Source organism: Oncorhynchus clarkii, chromosome 10, assembly GCF_045791955.1.
Source record: "Oncorhynchus clarkii lewisi isolate Uvic-CL-2024 chromosome 10, UVic_Ocla_1.0, whole genome shotgun sequence".
In the NCBI taxonomy this organism is placed as follows: Eukaryota; Metazoa; Chordata; class Actinopteri; order Salmoniformes; family Salmonidae; genus Oncorhynchus; species Oncorhynchus clarkii.
The window spans coordinates 22,375,833-22,393,861 of NC_092156.1; the positions used below are offsets into that span (position 1 = coordinate 22,375,833).

General features: G+C 41.2%; 1 protein-coding gene across 1 annotated transcript in view; it reads right to left on the reverse strand.

The window, feature by feature from the left end:
• LOC139418148 (roundabout homolog 2-like) overlaps window positions 1-7,557 on the reverse strand; it is a 135,204-nt gene extending 127,647 nt beyond the window's left edge. Inside the window, exon 1 of the mRNA XM_071167377.1 lies at window positions 6,984-7,557. Within this exon, the coding sequence (XP_071023478.1) occupies window positions 6,984-7,047 (64 nt within the window). The 5' untranslated portion in view covers window positions 7,048-7,557. The remainder of the gene's footprint in view (window positions 1-6,983) is intronic.
• Between the last annotated feature and the right edge of the window lie 10,472 nt (window positions 7,558-18,029).

Sequence of the window (18,029 nt, forward strand, 5' to 3'; positions counted from 1 at the left end):
TAAAAAAAAGTTTGTTCAAACTACTTTTGTAATACAACTTTAGGTATTTTTAAGCGTTAATAATCGATCAAATTGTAGACGGGTCTTTCTGTGTACAATACAGAAAACAAACCAGCGCCACTTTTCACATCTTGCGCAACTCACAAAAGTGTACCCAGTTCCTAGTTGGCCTACTTCTTCATTGCACAAAGGAATAACCTCAACCAAATTCCAAAGACTGGTGACATCCAGTGGAAGCGGTAGAAGTTTAAATACACCTTAGTCAAATACATTTAAACTCAGTTTTTCACAATTCCTGACATTTAATCCTAGTAAAAATGCCCTTTCTTAGGTTAGTTAGGATCACCACTTTATTTTAACAATGTGCAATGTCCAAATAATAGTAGAGAGAAAGATTTATTTCAGCTTTTATTTCTTTCATCACATTCCCAGCGGGTTAGAAGTTTACCTACACTCAATTAGTATTTGGCAGCATTGCCTTTAAGTTGTTTAACTTGGGTCAAATGTTTTGGGTAGGCTTCCACAAGCTTCCCACAATAAATTGAGTGAATTTTGACCCATTCCTTCTGGCAGAGCTGTTGTAACTGAGTCAGGTTTGTAGGCCTCCTTGCTCACACATTCTTTTTCAGTTCTGCCCACAAATGTTCTATAGGTTTGAGGTCAGGGCTTTGTGATGGCCACTCCAATACCTTGACTTTGTTGTCCTTAAGCCATTTTAACCACAACTTTGGAAGTATGCTTGGGGTCATTGTCCATTTGGAAGACACATTTGCGACCAAGCTTTAACTTCCTGACTTTAGATTGCTTCAATATATCCATGCTTCACAGTTGGGTTGGTGTTCTTCGGCTTGCAAGCCTCCCCCTTTTTCCTCCAAACATAACGATGGTCATTACTGCCAAACAGTTCTATTTTTGTTTCATCAGACCAGAGGACATTTCTCTAAAAAGTATGATCTTTGTCCCCATGTGCAGTTGCAAACGGTAGTCTGGCATTTTTATGCCGATTTTGGAGCAGTGGCTTCTTCCTTGCTGAGCGGCCTTTCGGGTTATGTCGATATAGGACTCACATTTTACTATGGATATAGATACTTTTGTACCGGTTTCCTCCAGCATCTTCACAAGGTCCTTTGCTGTTGTTCTGGGATTGATTTGCACTTTTCGCACCAACGTACATTCATCTCTAGGAGACAGAACGCGTCTCCTTCCTGAGTGGTTTGACGACTGTGTGGCCCCATGGTGTTTAAACTTGCGTACTATTGTTTGTACAGATGAACGTGGTACCTTCAGGCGTTTGGAAATTGCTCCCAAGGATGAACCAGACTTGTGGAGGTCTACAATATTTATTTTGATTTTCCCATGATGTCAAGCAGAGGCACTGAGTTAATCAATTGGCCTGTCTGAAGCTTCTAAAGCCATAAAATATTTTTCTGGAATTTTCCAAGTTGTTTAAAGGCACAGTCAACTTAGTGTATGTACACTTCTGACCCACTGAAATTGTGATATAGTGAATTATAAGTGAAATAATCTGTCTGTAAACATATGTTGGAAAAATTACTTGGGTCATACACAAAGTAGATGTCCTAACTGACTTGCCAAAACTATAGTTTGTTGACAAGACATTTGTGGAGTGGTTGGAAAACGAGTTTCAATGACTCCAACCTAAGTGTATGTAAACTTCCGACTTCAACTGTAGCTAGCAGCTGACACTCCAGCACACACATAACATGCACACACATTTATACTGACTCTACACATAGTCACATACAATCATCATTCACACTACTGGTACGCTGTTTATCATATATCCTGATGCCTAGTCACCTTATCCCGAAACATATCTACCTCTATCACTCCAGTATCCCTGCACATTGTAAATATGGTATTGGAAATGAAAATTAGAAATTCTATTTCTTGTGTGTTTTTCTTCTACCTTATGTTATTGTTAGTGCTACATTGATATTGATTACCACATTGTTGGGTTTGGAGCTTGCAAGAAAGGCATTTCACTGTACTTGTGCACGTGACATTAAAACTTGAAACACACCAAGAGTATTGATTGAATTTGAAAACACACAACGCCACATAAACTTGGCATACATACACTCATGGACAAACACATACAGAGCAAACACACAGTGCATTCAGACACATCTACACCAAACAAACTGTCTTCCATTTGACTACCCTAGACATGCTGCCTCTCTGTGTGACTTCCTGACAGACAGACAGACAGGGGGACCTTGTGAGGTCTGGGCAGGGCAATGGGGGGGGGGGGGGGCTGTGTGAACAGGATGCCTGAGAGGAACAGGATAGCTCCTCTACTATGTTCAAGTGCCCACGCTGTCTTCATCAACACAGCGCCGCGCAGCCACACATGTCACTCCCCCTGTGTCTCACATATGCTCACACACACACTTTCTTATAAAATGGCATTTTCAAAACACTTGGTGTTACATGCTGTAGCCAGTGCATTAAGGATGTGCCCCATGCCAGGGGGCAACAAGGGCACAGAGAAGTCAACTCCTATGGGGAAAAATTGCATTGGTTATGTGTTATTCCAGTAAAATTCTCTGGTTTGGTTAAATTCCAGTAAAATTCTCTGGTTTTCCAGAAATAGATGAATGTGTATTCACAAACACATAACAGAAGGATCACAGATATTGCTTTAATGTTGGATTAACACAGCAATAGCAGGGAAAACATCCTATTTACTTTGCCATTTCATGCAAAGAAAACTATTAATTTGCAGTTCAATCATTTCAACCGGTATCTATGAAATTGAAAACACTTTGAGAGCCTCCGCAGACAAAACGTGGAGGGGTGAGACTTCCAGAGTTTGAAATGTCTTCTTCCTCAGCCCACATCACGCTGTTCTGCATTTAACTAACTACACAGTCCTCAAGTAGCAGAAGTTTAACGGAATATGCAGAAAATGTTGTTGACAGCTTGTGTTGACAGTGACAAGATAAAAATACATTATTTTAATTATATTCCTATGCCGACAGCAACAGGACATAGAAATACAATGCATAGAATATCCTTTATGGTAAAACTGAAAAAAAATACAGAGAAACACAAAGTCGTAACAGTCATACATTGTCACTTCTGCGCTCTTTTTTTTCCTCTCTTTCTCTGTCCATTTTAGTGCGTGACCAGCGCTAGGGGTCAGCGTCCACGCAACGTTTTATCAATGTCTATACAACCACTGGACTACTGGAACTAATGCCCCCGGCCATTAAGCCGTCTGCGACTTGGGGCCCCGGCCCAGGGGCCCGTCAGATTTATGCCACGCTGGTATTGTTGAGGGCCCTGTGGCCCCTTTTCACTTCGGACAGCCGTGCTGGAACTCTTTAAAGTCTGGAGAGAGGTGTTGTCAGCAGTCACTGTTAAAAAAATGTCCCCTGTGGTTTGGTTTGTTTCTTTTGATGACCGGATGAACTGGATACCTCAGCCATATCTGGCAGTGGCAAACAGGTTAGGGTGCCTCTTTTTAGCCCTCGGAATAAGAATGTGTCCGACCTTCAAATTACTTTGTGCCTCTTGATGGGTATTTTAGTGTGCGCTTATGATAACGGACTTTGGCTGATGACAAAGAGCAGACACATGAGGAATATCATGATCGTCTTTAATAGTGAGTGATTTAGATTTTGAACATGTCTTTATGCTTGGTTAGCTGAGTCACGCTATGGGTGATGGATCAACTCTACAGCTCATGCCAACGCTTCCCAAGTTATCGACAGTTTGTTTGATCTGCATGATAACAGACGAAGATAGGAGCGATGAGGGGGACTGCTAGTGTGTCAAATCAAATCACATTGTATGTCACATGCGCAAAATACAAAAGGTGTAAGTAGACCTTACTGTGAAATGCTTACTTGCAAGCCCTTAACCAACAACGCAGTTCTCAGAAAAATAAAAGTTAAGAAAATATTTAATAAATAAACTAAAGTAAAAAAAGAAAGTAACACAATAAAATAACAATAAGGAGGGGTATGCAGGGGTCCCGGTACCAAGGCAATGTGTTTGGGGTACAGATTAGTCAAGGTAATTTAGATAATATATACAGTACATGTAGGTAGGGATAAAGTGACTATGAATAGATAATTAACAGCGAGTAGCAGCAGCGTAAAAAAAAGCAGGGTCATTGCAAATAATCCAGGTAGCCATTTGATGAACTGTTCAGCAGTCTAATGGCTTGGGGGTATAAGCTGTAAAGGAGCCTTTTGGACTTGAAGCTCCGGTACCACTTGCCGTGCGGGATCAGAGAGAACAGTCTGACTAGGGTGGCTGGAGACAATTTTTGGGGCCTTCCTCTGACACTGCCTGGTATAGACGTCCTGGATGGAAGGAAGCTTGGCCCCAGTGATGACCTGGGCCGTACTCGCACTACCCTGTGTGTGTGTGTGTGTGTGTGTGTGTGTGTGTGTGTGTGTGTGATCTGAGAGGCAACAGAGAGCAAGGGGCACAAAATATGTGAGGATGGCTGGGGGGCGGTCCTAGTTGGAGAATGTTGCATTTTTCAAACACCTGAAACAGCTTTTCTTTTTCCTGCAATCTACAGCCTTAATCATTATACTTATTTCTATGTAAGAAAAAAAGAAAAAAAAGTATTTGTCTGCATATTTAAGCATACATCTTGAGCTGTCTGTTTACTCCTGACTTGGGTAAAAGATTGAAAGGAATGTGAGTTTTATTCAGTACGTTTAGTCATGTCTTGCTTTTCTAAAGTCTACCAACCTTGCCAGCAGGCATGCCAGCTAAGATGCCAGCTAGTTATGAGGTTGGGAGATTGAGAACCTATCTGGGCTAGCTAAAGCCAACTTCGTAAAATTGCTAGGTGGCTAGTACTATTACAGAGAAACAACAAAAGCAAAAATTAAATATAATATTAATAATCTGAGGGGCACGTGCCCTGCCCTGTGGGCATGACGCCTCTGACAGAGAGGGTTCTGACTGTGTCTTACCTAACGTTCTCCCTCTGTCTTCTCTCTGCCTGTTTGTCTGTCTGTCTCTCTGGTGTGTCTCGCTGTCTGTACATCTTTTCAGATCTTATCAAAGTGACGATTTTAGATCAGAACCGAGATGATTAAGGTGTCTGGTGTCCTCACTTGGGGATGCAGCTCTCTGTCTACTGTATGTTTTATGGGCTGGTGGCAGTCAGACGTCTTAGACAGTGTTTACAACAGACAAACAGGAAAAGCCTGGTCTATGGTAGCCTAGTGAGGGATCCCTGTTACCCATCAAACGTCTCCATTATTCACGTCACCGTTTAGGGAATGACTCACTGAGTAATGGTGATGACAGAGAGATGCATAGCTTAGCTATTGGTTTCTATTGTAGCTGCACGCACTCTAGACCAATAACATAAGCCATTCCCCACCCAGGCCTGTTCTGGGATGTGTGTACTGTAATTACGTTAAAGGTTTCATCCTGGCTTTTTGGCCTCATTAAAGGCCTGTTTGGGGACAGTCGTGAGAAAACTGACAGCTGTTCTGAGGCCACTTTCCAGTGACTTTAAAAGGAGCTGAGCAAACACATGGCCCTCTCCCATTCGGTCATTCAGGAGACTGAAAACAGGGTTGACAAACTAGCAACTGGGTTGATTGAACGTCACCTTACTGACAAACTGAAGCCAGAGCTTGAAACTCAACCCTGGCCCCCATTTAAGGCTCTTATCAGGTGTGAAAAAGTAATGGGCGATAGCAGGATTCACCGCATAGCGGGAATGGTTGGTGGAGACTTTTTGTTGAAAGGTGATATGCACAGTGGAAAACAGCTTGCATCTTAGCATGGACACATAGGATAAAAATAATATTTGGACTTAGAGAGGAAAATCTGGTGGAAAATGACATTGATTCGATTTGAGGTTATGGGAACATTGAATTAGGAAGATTTGACAAAGCTGTGAACGAGTGTGCATTCAATGTAGCCTTGTGGCCGCATTGGAGCATCTAGAGTCATTGAAGGAGTGCTTTCGCAGATGTTGTCACGGTCTGGGTTCATAGCCTATGTTTACAGCCTCGTAAAAGCCAGCTCAGCAGTATAGGGCAGGGTCCCAGACACCATGCTGTCGGAAAATGACAAAATCCCAGTAATTCCTGTTAAATTGGCACCATACGACCGGGAATCCTCCCTGTGGCCATAGGACATGCAGTGGGGATAGCGAGTTATGGTAACTTAGTTGTATTAATCAACAGGCTGAGTTCCCTTGAGAACAATCCACCTTCTGTTACAAAACTCAGTGAAACTTCAAATAAGAAATGATACTGTGATTGGGACACACTGTTACTATCTCTATTACTTACAACTGCAACATTCAGCTGTTCGAATTCTGGCCCCATCTCCTCTCATTAGTTATTCAAGAATATAGATATTGAAGACACAGTCACAACAGAGGTCAACATGTTGCCAAGGTCCCCATGCCATCCATTTTTCCTCTCTTAAACTCGTTTGCATAATTTAAGTGGTGTCGAACCCAGTGGCATCACTGAATAGTTATTTCTGTGATTGCTCAAGCTTTGTCAAGGTGGCCTCAAAGACCTAAACATTTCTCCCCTCACGGATATCTGTTCCTCATTTTAAAAGGTACACTGATATATTTTCCTCATTTATAGGTACAGCCAGTAGTCTGCGTTTAGCTGAGAAACGGATGCGCATCAAAGGGCATTGTTTATAATGTCGTAATCAACTTTCTCAATTGTCAATGTTTTGAGCAAAATACACCAATTTGTCATATTATCTTCTTATTCAAGATCACTCCATAATATTTTTTTACTCGGCTTATACCGAGAGGAGTGTAAGTGAATGCGCGTCTGTCACAGAAGGCTTGCGCGCAAAAATAAACCCCACATTTAATTTAATTGGTTTATGGACCGAGAGTGTCACCAAAAACAAATGCATCACAACGGATAACAAATTTATAGTCAAACACATTGAGCATAAAATATAAGAAATAGTATAATTGTATCATGCATTGAACTTACCAAAAACCAAACCAATAAGCACAATAAAAACCAATAGGGTATCCAACGTGAGGCGAAACTCCATTACCCTCTGGTGTATGATAAAGTTGTCTTCAAAGGTATCCCCCCAAAAATCTCAATTATCCAAATGTGGGTATGGTCGGTCAAGTCTACAGAAGTGGCATCCGACAACTTTGGAAAGTCAGCCCCACATGTTCGGTCAATTTCCACCACCTAACCACTCGCAGCATTACAACTGATTAAAAAGGCCTACATAAGACATTCTGAAGAATTCGTTCTTTTCGGCTTCTACTTATATCATGTATTCCTCTGATAATGTCCTGCAACAGGCGCGGAAGGATGGCAAAATTACGCGTCTGGATATGGTCGGCCTTAGAATATGCGCTATTTTCTTAGTTTTCTCTGTCACTGTCACCGTATTGTTGATGGGAATTTTTCGTAACTCTGTCCCTCTGTATTGAGAGTCAACTTCCTCATCAAAAAGGTATTCTTCTGATAGAGTATGTGCAGCTTAATTCTTGATAGAGACTTTCATCCTTTCTCTGTGTCTCCCATTTCCTCCTCACTCTTGAATGAACAGAAGTCCTGTTATCTGCAAAAACGCTCTCCTGGCTAAAGCCCACCCCCTAGCTCCTGTGTATAGTAGTCGAAACGGTGAACACTTAAAGAGACCGTGAATAAATATTTTTTGTATAACTTTTTTTAGAACTGACCAAAATTACACATAAATTGCACACACCATGTTGCACATTTCGAGACTGTAGGTATAATTATGCCAATGCCTTTACTTCAATCTACATTTATATAACAAATACATGTTTCAATAAATAGACCAAATAGTTGTATAAGAAAATTCAGTGTATACAAATCAATCAGGTATTGGAAATAAAAACCTTAAAACTTTTCCATGACCCAACCAGACTTAAAAGCAAGTCTAAGAAGCTGTATATCTGTTCTATGTGAACTATTTCTATGCTTCCCGTTCTACATTTTACTTTCTTTTACTTTCAGTTTTGTATACCAGCTTCAAACAGCTAAAAATACAGCGGTTTAGATGGTACAATGATTCTCTACACAATGACTGCTTGTTTTGTCACATAAACTGAAATTAGGTCAACTATTAAAATTTTAGCAACCAAGAAATGGCAGAGTGATTTCTGCATATTGCACCTTTAAAATATGGTTTACAGATCAGTAGAACGTACTGGTCTCAACTAATTTCACAAAAATAGGTCAGTTAGTGTCAGGATAATATTTTCACTTGAAATTTTATGAATGTCATATATCAGTCGAACAATTTGTGTTAATTAATAAAGTTGTGGGGAGATTTTGTATTGCCAGTTAGAGGGTTCAAATGAGATGCTTTCAGAATGCAAGGCCTATAATCATAGTTTTCTATCTATATGGGGTATGTTGATTCAAAATATTCCCATGAAAATGCATACATTATTCAACGTGTGCATTTCATTAAGCCTGCCATAACATTTACCTTGAGATACTGGCATCAATCACGTGATCATGGAATGAATTAAAATGTAAACGTATCATATGCCTTATATGAAAAGACACACACCAGGCTTCACAATCACATTGAGTAGGCATTAGGCTGATATGATGTTATTTACACAGAGCAGGGAATAAAATAGACCATTCTAGAATCTTAACAAACCCCACCGTGCTGAGAAAATGTCACTATACCTATCTGAACGAGGGCTGTGTCTTGACTTGATGGAATGCGAAAGGCAATATTACATGTGCTTGAACAGGGGGAAACTGCAGAGTATAAGACTCAACAGAGCAGGACATAGTAAGACCCATCAAGTGCCGCAGTGGGCAATAATACGGAGTGATTTGATAGAGTGCCGCTTGGCAAAAATAAATATGACTTATTGCAAAATACCCAAGTAAACGCAGTGCTTGGCATTCATAGAAATGCTTCTGGAGATGGCATTTACTGATCTGCCTGTGCATAGGGACTGCGATGTTATTGGGATTCCTTGCTATTCTGGTGTAGGCCACCATTGTAGATTTCTAAAAAAAAGTGTTTCTGTTGTAAATTCCTAACTTACAAATCCATGCATTCAAACACAATCTACACAATCTAACAACATTTAGCTTGAAATGCATCCTTCTCCTAAAGCACAACAAAACCAAGGAAAGCAACCCTAACTTTGAATACCCTTGATATCGCCCTCATGTTTCATGCATGTGCATGTTTAACTTAATTGCAAAAACTGATTCATTGAGCTCCAGTGCGTAATTGAATAAAACATGATGATGCAGTCCCTAAATACATTTCAGCTCATCTGTGACGGATGCCGCTAGTTTGGGGCCCCCATCAAACATTTGGCCAAGCTGTCAGCGAAATGGTGCAGTCAATGAATTTAGATGAATTATCCGGCATTAGATGTCGTATTATGGCTGACAGCTTATCAACATGGTTGGATGCTGTGTCTCGGCCCTAGAGGTACTTCAGTTTTTAGCGGGTGATCTTTCTATTGCTGTGCCTCTGCTTCATTTGTCACGCCTTGCTGTTTGAAGTAAATTATCATTGTGGATTACAAATGCTAAAACGGATGAGCATGACCTTTTTGGAATATTTGACGAGACGCCTTTGGGGGTTCTCTCTCTCTCCCTTAATTTATTTTCGCCATTAGCATCCTTTTTACGGAAATTCTCCTAACCTTTTACGGAAATTCTCCTAACCTTTTATGGAAATTCTCCTAACCTTTGTCGTTAGTTCTCCTAACCACCAATTCTCCCAGTAATTCTCTCTTGTTGTTAACAGAGAAAGACGCAACAGAGAAAGACGAATAATACTATACATCCTCCAAGATGTATGATACGTTACGTCATCCAATTCGTATGATATTGTCCAACCACTATTCCATTCATAATGTATCCTAACCTAACATATATGTCATACATACCAAATCCTACAAATTGCCCTGAGATCTGGTTGAAAGTTCATTCTAGCCTTGAAAGTGTAAACTGGAAAAGATCTTCTCAGAATATTGTGAACTGTGATCAGAATGCAAATAGCTTAACTAACCTTAAATTACTTTGCGCAACACGGTTAGCCATGCATAATGATTGCTGGAAAGACAGACAGCGTCAACAACAACTTGGAACCGTATACATGAACCATCCATACAACCCCCAGGACATCACACAACACACATGACCATCACATGGCCCGGCTCAGAAGTGACAATATGTCTAATATGGCTAATTAATCCAATGACTGTGGACTGGGTTTCAACATGTGCCAGTGTATCATGATTTATTGCCCCAGATCAACCACTCACCATTAAAGCTGACAGCTCCATTTGGACTTTGGCCAAGCAAGTCTTTCGAGCATATAGTCCCTTGGTTGTGGCACGCCAAAGCAAGATCACATGTTATGTGGAATGTGGAAAATAGTTGTTTTGCATGACACAGCAATAATACAGAATTATTCAAATTATTGAAGTTCTGTTGCACAATCTATTTCATCTTCATTTGAGCTGTGTCTTTTTAGCTTGCAAATGTTCACCCTTTCACAAAGTGTCACGACTTCCGCCGAAGTCGCTCCTCTCCTTGTTCGGCCAGGGTTCGGTGATCGACGTCACCGGCTTTCTAGCCATCGCCGCTCCGTTTTTCATATATCCATTTGTCTTTTCTTATTTCTATACACACCTGGTTTTCATTTCCCCAATCAATCTACTTGTATCTAACCCTCTGTTTCCCATCATGTTTTGTGTGTAATTGTTTCATGTTATTGTGGTGTCTTATTACGCGCTTTACTTTTGTTATGTTCCATGTTTTGAGCGCATTTGATTTATGTAGTGCTCTCGTTTTGGAACTAAAATAAAAGTGCACCTGTTTACCTCACGCTACTCTCCTGCACCTGACTTCGCCTCTTATACACCCGTTGACACAATGGGCCTCATTGTTGTATATACTGCATATCCGCCTCTGTCAAGCCTTGCCAATTTCATTATTTTTTCACTGCTATCCAACAACTCAAGTGTCCACACATATTGCAGAGAAATCAAACTGTGATTGCCATGGAGACTGATGAAAAACGCTGCCTCTGAATAGTACTTGACTGCATTTCACAAACTGCTCTAAACGTTTGCTGGAAATTATGTTAAGGCCATTGAGTTAAGTATATTATATGCAAATGTCATGAGCCACTCTTCAGTGTTTCATTTTCCAAATGACCTGCCATTTTATTTATGTGTTTACTACATGACTCTGCAAGGGTAACATGTATAAAACAAATGTTTTGTTTACACCATCGCTTCATGCTAGCTACCTGTCATATATTGAAAACTGGAAGCTTTTGCATGTGAGGGGATTCTTCCAGCTGTTTTTATAGCACCAAAAAACTGTTCATGGATTTTATGTTACTTCTGGGAAAAGGTATGTCCAAATGCTACTGCTACTGCATAAATACTACAATACAAGTTTTAATTGAGCCTACATTGGTGTGGTTTAGGACAAACGCACACATACACTTAATAACCTGTATTTTAGGTGGTAACTGCACATCTATTCAACATTTCTGAGGTAAAGTTAGCATCTCTCTGTGAAGATTTTGATAATAGCTTTCCAAAGCATTTATACACATTTTTAAGTATTCCCTTATTTACAAAGCATATAATTGCCGAACATGGGGCCCATTCGTTTCATTAACCCACCCAATATCTTTGGGGTGTAGTTATATTTGAACTGTGGTTCCTCAGAGAGAACACAGTGCCTTTAAGGTACAGATCCCTGGTCGGAAGTCGACACTCGCCCAGCTGTTGCCTTGATTTATCCATTCTTCCTCACAAACACACATTTTAGTGTGTGAGTGAGTTGTCGCTTTATGACTCTTATTTTAAAGTAGCTTTAAACTACTGGCATTCCAGATCATAATGGGAAGTCTAGTATGTGTTTATTTTAGCCACCGCACTACTCTAAATGGCTTGGAAACACAAAATTGCAAGTGCATTAAGATAACGTCAGCAACATATAGTAAGTACATCAAGCCTCTACGGTATGTTGCCATTAACCAATCCCAGTCATTTTTCTTAAGTGCATTATCTGATTGACCGGACATTGTAAAAGACGAAAATAACTCACAAAGAGTATTGTTTTGTAAGTCACATATTTCCATGTAATTTATGGACATTTCTTGAAATGAATCCCGTGCAAATCTGTTACTCTCTGTTTCTCACTATTCCGTCTCTAATAATCAAGCCCATATCTGTCAGCACCTGTTAATGGAGCCGCTGGCCCTTTAAGGGGCTCCTCGGATTCTATTATAGATTAATTGATTAAGAGGGTGGCGCTGGAAAATGACAATATATCTCTTCATTGATCTGCCTTTCAATTAGATTGGCTGCTACCCAACCACCCTAAGGGAGGGAGAGAAAAGGAGAGGTAGAGAATAAGAGAAAGCAAGGGATGCTGTTCTGGGGACGTCCAATTTCCTGTTTCTCTTGATTTGGTCTCTCTGTCTCTCTCTCTCTTTCTCTCTCTCTCCTTCTCTCGCTCTCTTTTTGAGCCTTTTTTTGTGAGGCCCCAACGTTAATTGTTGGGCTGTGAAGCGAGAACATCCCTCTGTTCTCCCGTGCTCTCTGTGAATAGGAAGGAAATTGGTGTATAGAAAAGGTGCTGAGACCCCCGCCTTCTGTTTGACACCCAAATGATGATATGGCAGACGACCTGAGAGCCAAAGGCGACATTAACTCTTTGTCTTTCAATGGGATCCAATGGGATTTAACCATTAAAAGGGCAGAAATTAAACTGGTTTCAACCGCTAATTATATAATGAAGGATTCATTTTGGCATGCAAACACAGCATTGGTTCATTTGTGATTGTACATGACTGAGCAGACCATTCAAGATGTGCATATCCCTCGGAAAGTATTTGAGGTTACATGAAGTACATGTGTTGTTGATTATATTGTGGTTGACGTTAGTGATGGTCAAGCCTGAATGTCAATCTATCTCAAGATGGACGCCTTGCCTGGTTCCACAGTCGCAGAGGGTAGGAGGACCAAAGCAAGCGCCTGCATGCTCAGTAATTTGTCCCCAGACTGTGTGCAGGTCCTAGGCTCTAATGACGCGCTCCACATCCCCTCTTTCCCTCCCTCAACTTCTGCTGGCCAAATTGGAGCTCCCATCATTTTGTTTCCCTGGTGATTAAATGACTCTTCCAATTCCCACAGTCTGTGCCTGGGCTCCGAAAGGCGAGATGACAGCAATTATAGCCCCACACTATCCTAACAGTGATGGGGGAAAGCTGCTCCCACAAAGCTGCCTGTGTTTTGTCTGACTGCTACACTGAGGCCCTGACTTGATTTTGATTTTCTCCCAGTGTTAACAGGCTGCCCTGGTTTCCTAGGCTTCTGATTATGGGATGTCGGGTGCGATTCGGGCACAGCCATTCAAGATGGTTGGCCCTTTCAAGATCTTTAACAGGGCTATAGGCTATAGGAAAGCATGCTGGTGCTCAACGTAGCCTTTTTTTAATAGCAGTGATATGGAGTATTCTTCTATATCTAACCCACTCTGTCACCACAACACATATGTAATGTGTACATGTAGCACTAATGTCAATGTTCAATAATGTTATGTATATATGAGTATCACCAAAGAATAACATACAACACATATTTATCTAATGTCTGCACCTAATACTAGTATTTTCAATCATTTATACAACAATGCTTCCTATGGATAAGTAAAAGTACATCTTTGACCATTTTCAGATCCAGGTCAAGCAGTATGAAATATGCAAACAGAGGCTGCAAATGGCACCCTATTCCCTACATACTGTAGTGCACTACTTTTGACCAGAACGCTAATAGCCCTGATCAAAAGTAGTGCACTAAATAGGGAACAGAGTGCAGAGAATTTGGGACGTAGACAGCCAGTAAGAGGCTGAAATCGGAGTGGAAATTACATATAGCCATGACTCATCCCCACACACTGGTGTTCATCACAATCACTTGGCGAGTAATTATCTGCACGTGGATCTGGCAATTGAATGTTTTGGGCTCTGATTGTTGGAAGCGAGCAACCGAGGCTGCATTCTCCCACATTGAATTTAGCCCCTTTCATTTCTTAACGCACGGCAGAAAGAGAGCTAATGTTGGTTATTCCGGTTATTACTTCAGCCACGCTCAATAATGCAAATTGTCCATTGATATTTCTTATGAAAATCTGTATCATAAACAAAAACAAGTTATGCTTGGGAACGAATAATGAGTGTTTTCGTGAATTCATTCATCGAGTTTGCCAGGAAAATTTGAAAGGTTACTGAAAACAGTATATAACAGTATATAGAAACCAAACTGTTTCACTCTCAGTAGTAAACCACTGCAAAGCTGTTCTCTGCATGATTCTTAGATACTGCTTGTATAAAAGTGTTTTTTAAATGAATCAGGCACATAGCCCTGGCCTTTGTGATTCAGCATTAAATTAAAACTTACCCTGTTTTTTTCCTTTCAATACAAAACAAAAGTTTGTTCAGATTTAATAGGCAACTCGAGGAGTTAATGAGCGCTTTTATCAACTGGAATAGCTGTTCATTTATCTCCAATTCCCTCTTGTGTCATTTAAACACTTCCAAAAAGATAGCAAGGTTAATGATTAATTATAGGCTATACAGGATAGCCATTGATTCTGGAAGAATTCACATTGTGAAATGCCTTATGAACTTAGTTCAACTGTTGTACCCTGTCAGAACCCAAAATATAAGCTGGTTTTACTCCATGGTTTGTAAATAATGTCATTGTGAAGCAATAACTTTAAATCATGTTTGAAACTATAATTTTGGTCTCATAGATGGAAAGTTCTTGCATCCATAACTCTACATACAGTATCTATGTATCTAAAAGCGGGTACATTTCTACAGCACCATCCCTCAGCTGTTTACCAAAACAAGTGGAGGGGTGCCTTGCTTTGTCCAATCTCAGATGGTCCCTTTAAAGTGTCTTTTTTTTGGTATTGGCTTTAATACTGTCAATTTCAAACCATAGTTTGAAACCGTTGCTTTAGCAATACATTGCTTTTGTAAATTACCCTTATGGAGGCTATGGTGAACACAGTGATCAGGCTGGTTCTATCAGGCTATTCATGAATGTTGAGATTGTCAAATCTTTAACAGGACACTGAAAAGGGTGGGTTCGGCACAAACAGGGAAATCCCTTTCATTAAAGGTTTATGTATTGAATTGAATATAATTTCTAGCCAACTATGCTACTATATTCTTCAAAGGTATCTCAGTGCATTCCCTCTACTTGAATGTCAGGTGTAGGTGTAGGAATGCAATACAATTTCTCCTCCTTACCTCTTTTTCAGGCTGTCAACATTCCCCTTCAACCGCTCAGGGGGAAAATGTGAGATGATGAGTGAGATGATGGGTGAGCGAGTAAGAATTGTTCCGGGGTGGAGGACAAAACGTAGCAAAAGCTTGTTTAGTGGTGTGTGAGACCATCATAGAGACGGTAAACAATGTCACAGAGAGAGCGCGAGAGCAAAGTAAGCTACTACTAAGTCAAACTGCCATGGCAGAATGGATTAATAACGCGAGAGGAGAGGTTAGGCTATATACAGTGTCTTCGGAAAGTATTCAGACCTCTTGACTTTTTTCACATTTTGTTACGTTACAGATTTATTCTAAAATGTATTAAATTGTTATTTTTCCTCTCATCAACCTACACACAATACCCTATAGTCATAAAGCAATAACAGGTTTTTTAGAATTTTTGCTAATTTATATTTAAAACAAACTTAAATATCACATTTACATAAGTATTCAGACCCTTTACTCAGTACTTTGTTGAACACCTTTGGAAGAGATTACAGGATCAAGATTTCTTGGGTATGACGCTAGAAACGTGGCACACCTGTATTTGGGGAGTTTCTTCCATTCATCTCTGCAGATCCTCTCAAGCTCTGTAAGGTTGGATGGGGAGCATTGCTGCACAGCTATTTTCAGGTCTCTCCAGAGATGTTCAATCGGGTTCAAGTTCAGGCTCTGGCTGGGCAACTCAAGGACATTCAGAGACTTGTCCCGAAGCCACTACTGCATTGTCTTGGCTGTATGCTTAGGGTCATTTTCCTGTTGGAAGGTGATACTTCTCCACAGTCTGAGGTCCTGAGCACTCTGGTGCAGGTTTTCATCAAGGATCTCTCTATGCTTGGCTCTGTTCATCTTTCCCTTGATCCTGACTAGCCTCCCAGTTCCTGCTGCTGAAAAACATCCCACAGCATGATGCTGCCACCACCATGCTTCACCGCAGGGATGGTGCCAGGTTTCCCCCAGACGTCAGTCTTTAGGTGTGTGTGTTCAATCTTTGTTTCATTAGACCAGAGAGTCTTTATGTGCCTTTTGGCAAACTCTGGCCACTCTATGATAAAGGGCTGATTGGTGGAGTGCTGTAGAGATGGTTGTCCTTCTGGCCGGGCGGCCAGCTCTAGCAAGAGTCTTGTGGTTCCAAACGTCACTGTGTTCTTGGGGACCTTTACTGCTGCAGAACTGTTTTGGTACCCTTCCACAGATCTGTGCCTCGACACAATCCTGTCTCGGAGTTCTACCGACAATTCCTTCGACCTCATGGCTTTGTTTTTGCTCCGACATGCACTTTCAACTGTGGGACCTTATATGACAGGTGTGTGACAGGTGTGTGAAACATCTCAAAGATGGTCAATGGAAACAGGATGCACCTGAGCTTCATTTTGAGTCTCATAGCGAAGGGTCTGAATACTTATGTACATAAGATATTTCTGTTTTGAATTTTTAATACATTTGCAATCATTTCTAAAAACCTGTTTCCGCTTTGCAAATGTTTTCTTTTCTATGCAGATTGCTGAGGATTTTAATTAAATCCGTTTTAGAATAATGCTGTAATGTAACAAAATGTGGAAAAAGTCAAGAGTTCTAAATACTTTCCAAAGGCACTGTATATATACTGTACCAGTCCAACATGGTTTTAGGATAACAGCGTACCAGGGGACACCTGGGTACGGTTGGGCCAATTATGTTGTAGGCTGGTGTTTTTACACACACACACGCAGTAGTTTTGTGTGTAACTGCTAATTGTGCGTGGAGGGTATGACAATCCCTTAGCGAGGGACATGGTGAGTCCAATAAGTCACACACACACACACACACACACACACACACACACACGCACGCACGCACGCACGCACGCACACACACACACACACACACACACACACACACACACACACACACACACACACACACACACACACACACACACACACACACACACACACACACACACACACACACACACACACACACACACACACACACACACACACACACACACACACACAGAAGAATAGCAAAGCATTCCTCATCACTGTTTCACCTCACATCTCACCTCTTGTATACATATTTTCTGCCATTGTACTGCAGGAGAGTGAGGGGCCTTTATTCCTGTGAATATAAGGATGTTGGTGGGTGGGGGTAGGTACAGTAAGGGGTTGCTATGAAATGGCACATAGTCAGAAAGTCCCTGCAAATAACTTTGTGTTTCCTCTGCAACAGGGGGAAATCAAAAAGATCACCTGTTCATTAGCCTTTCTCCCCATATTTTTGTGCTAGTGTTGTCATAGCTAAACCTACCCCCAGCTGAGACTGTCAGGTCTGTGTGTGTGCGTTCACATGTATGTATCCCTCTCTCTCTCCCTCTTAATCCTTGTCCTTTCCTGCCTTTGTCTCCCACACTCCCCATGTCCTTGCCCCTGTCCTTTTAATCATTACATCAGGTCTTGCTTCTGGGGCCTGGTTCCCACTTTAATGTCGCTTTGCCTTTCTTTTCCCCCTCGGCTTGGGTTTGTCCCTGATTTACAATGGCCCCAGTGGCCTATGGGGAGGAATGGTAACGAGGGGGGGGAGATGGGGGAAGTATTTATGATACCTTCAGCTCAGCCAGGGATGCGTGGTGCCCGAGGGAACAGTCTTGGCTTGGGAGACAGAGGGAAAGTCTCTCCCTGGAGGGAACCCAAGGCAGAGTTAGCGGTTAGCGCGTC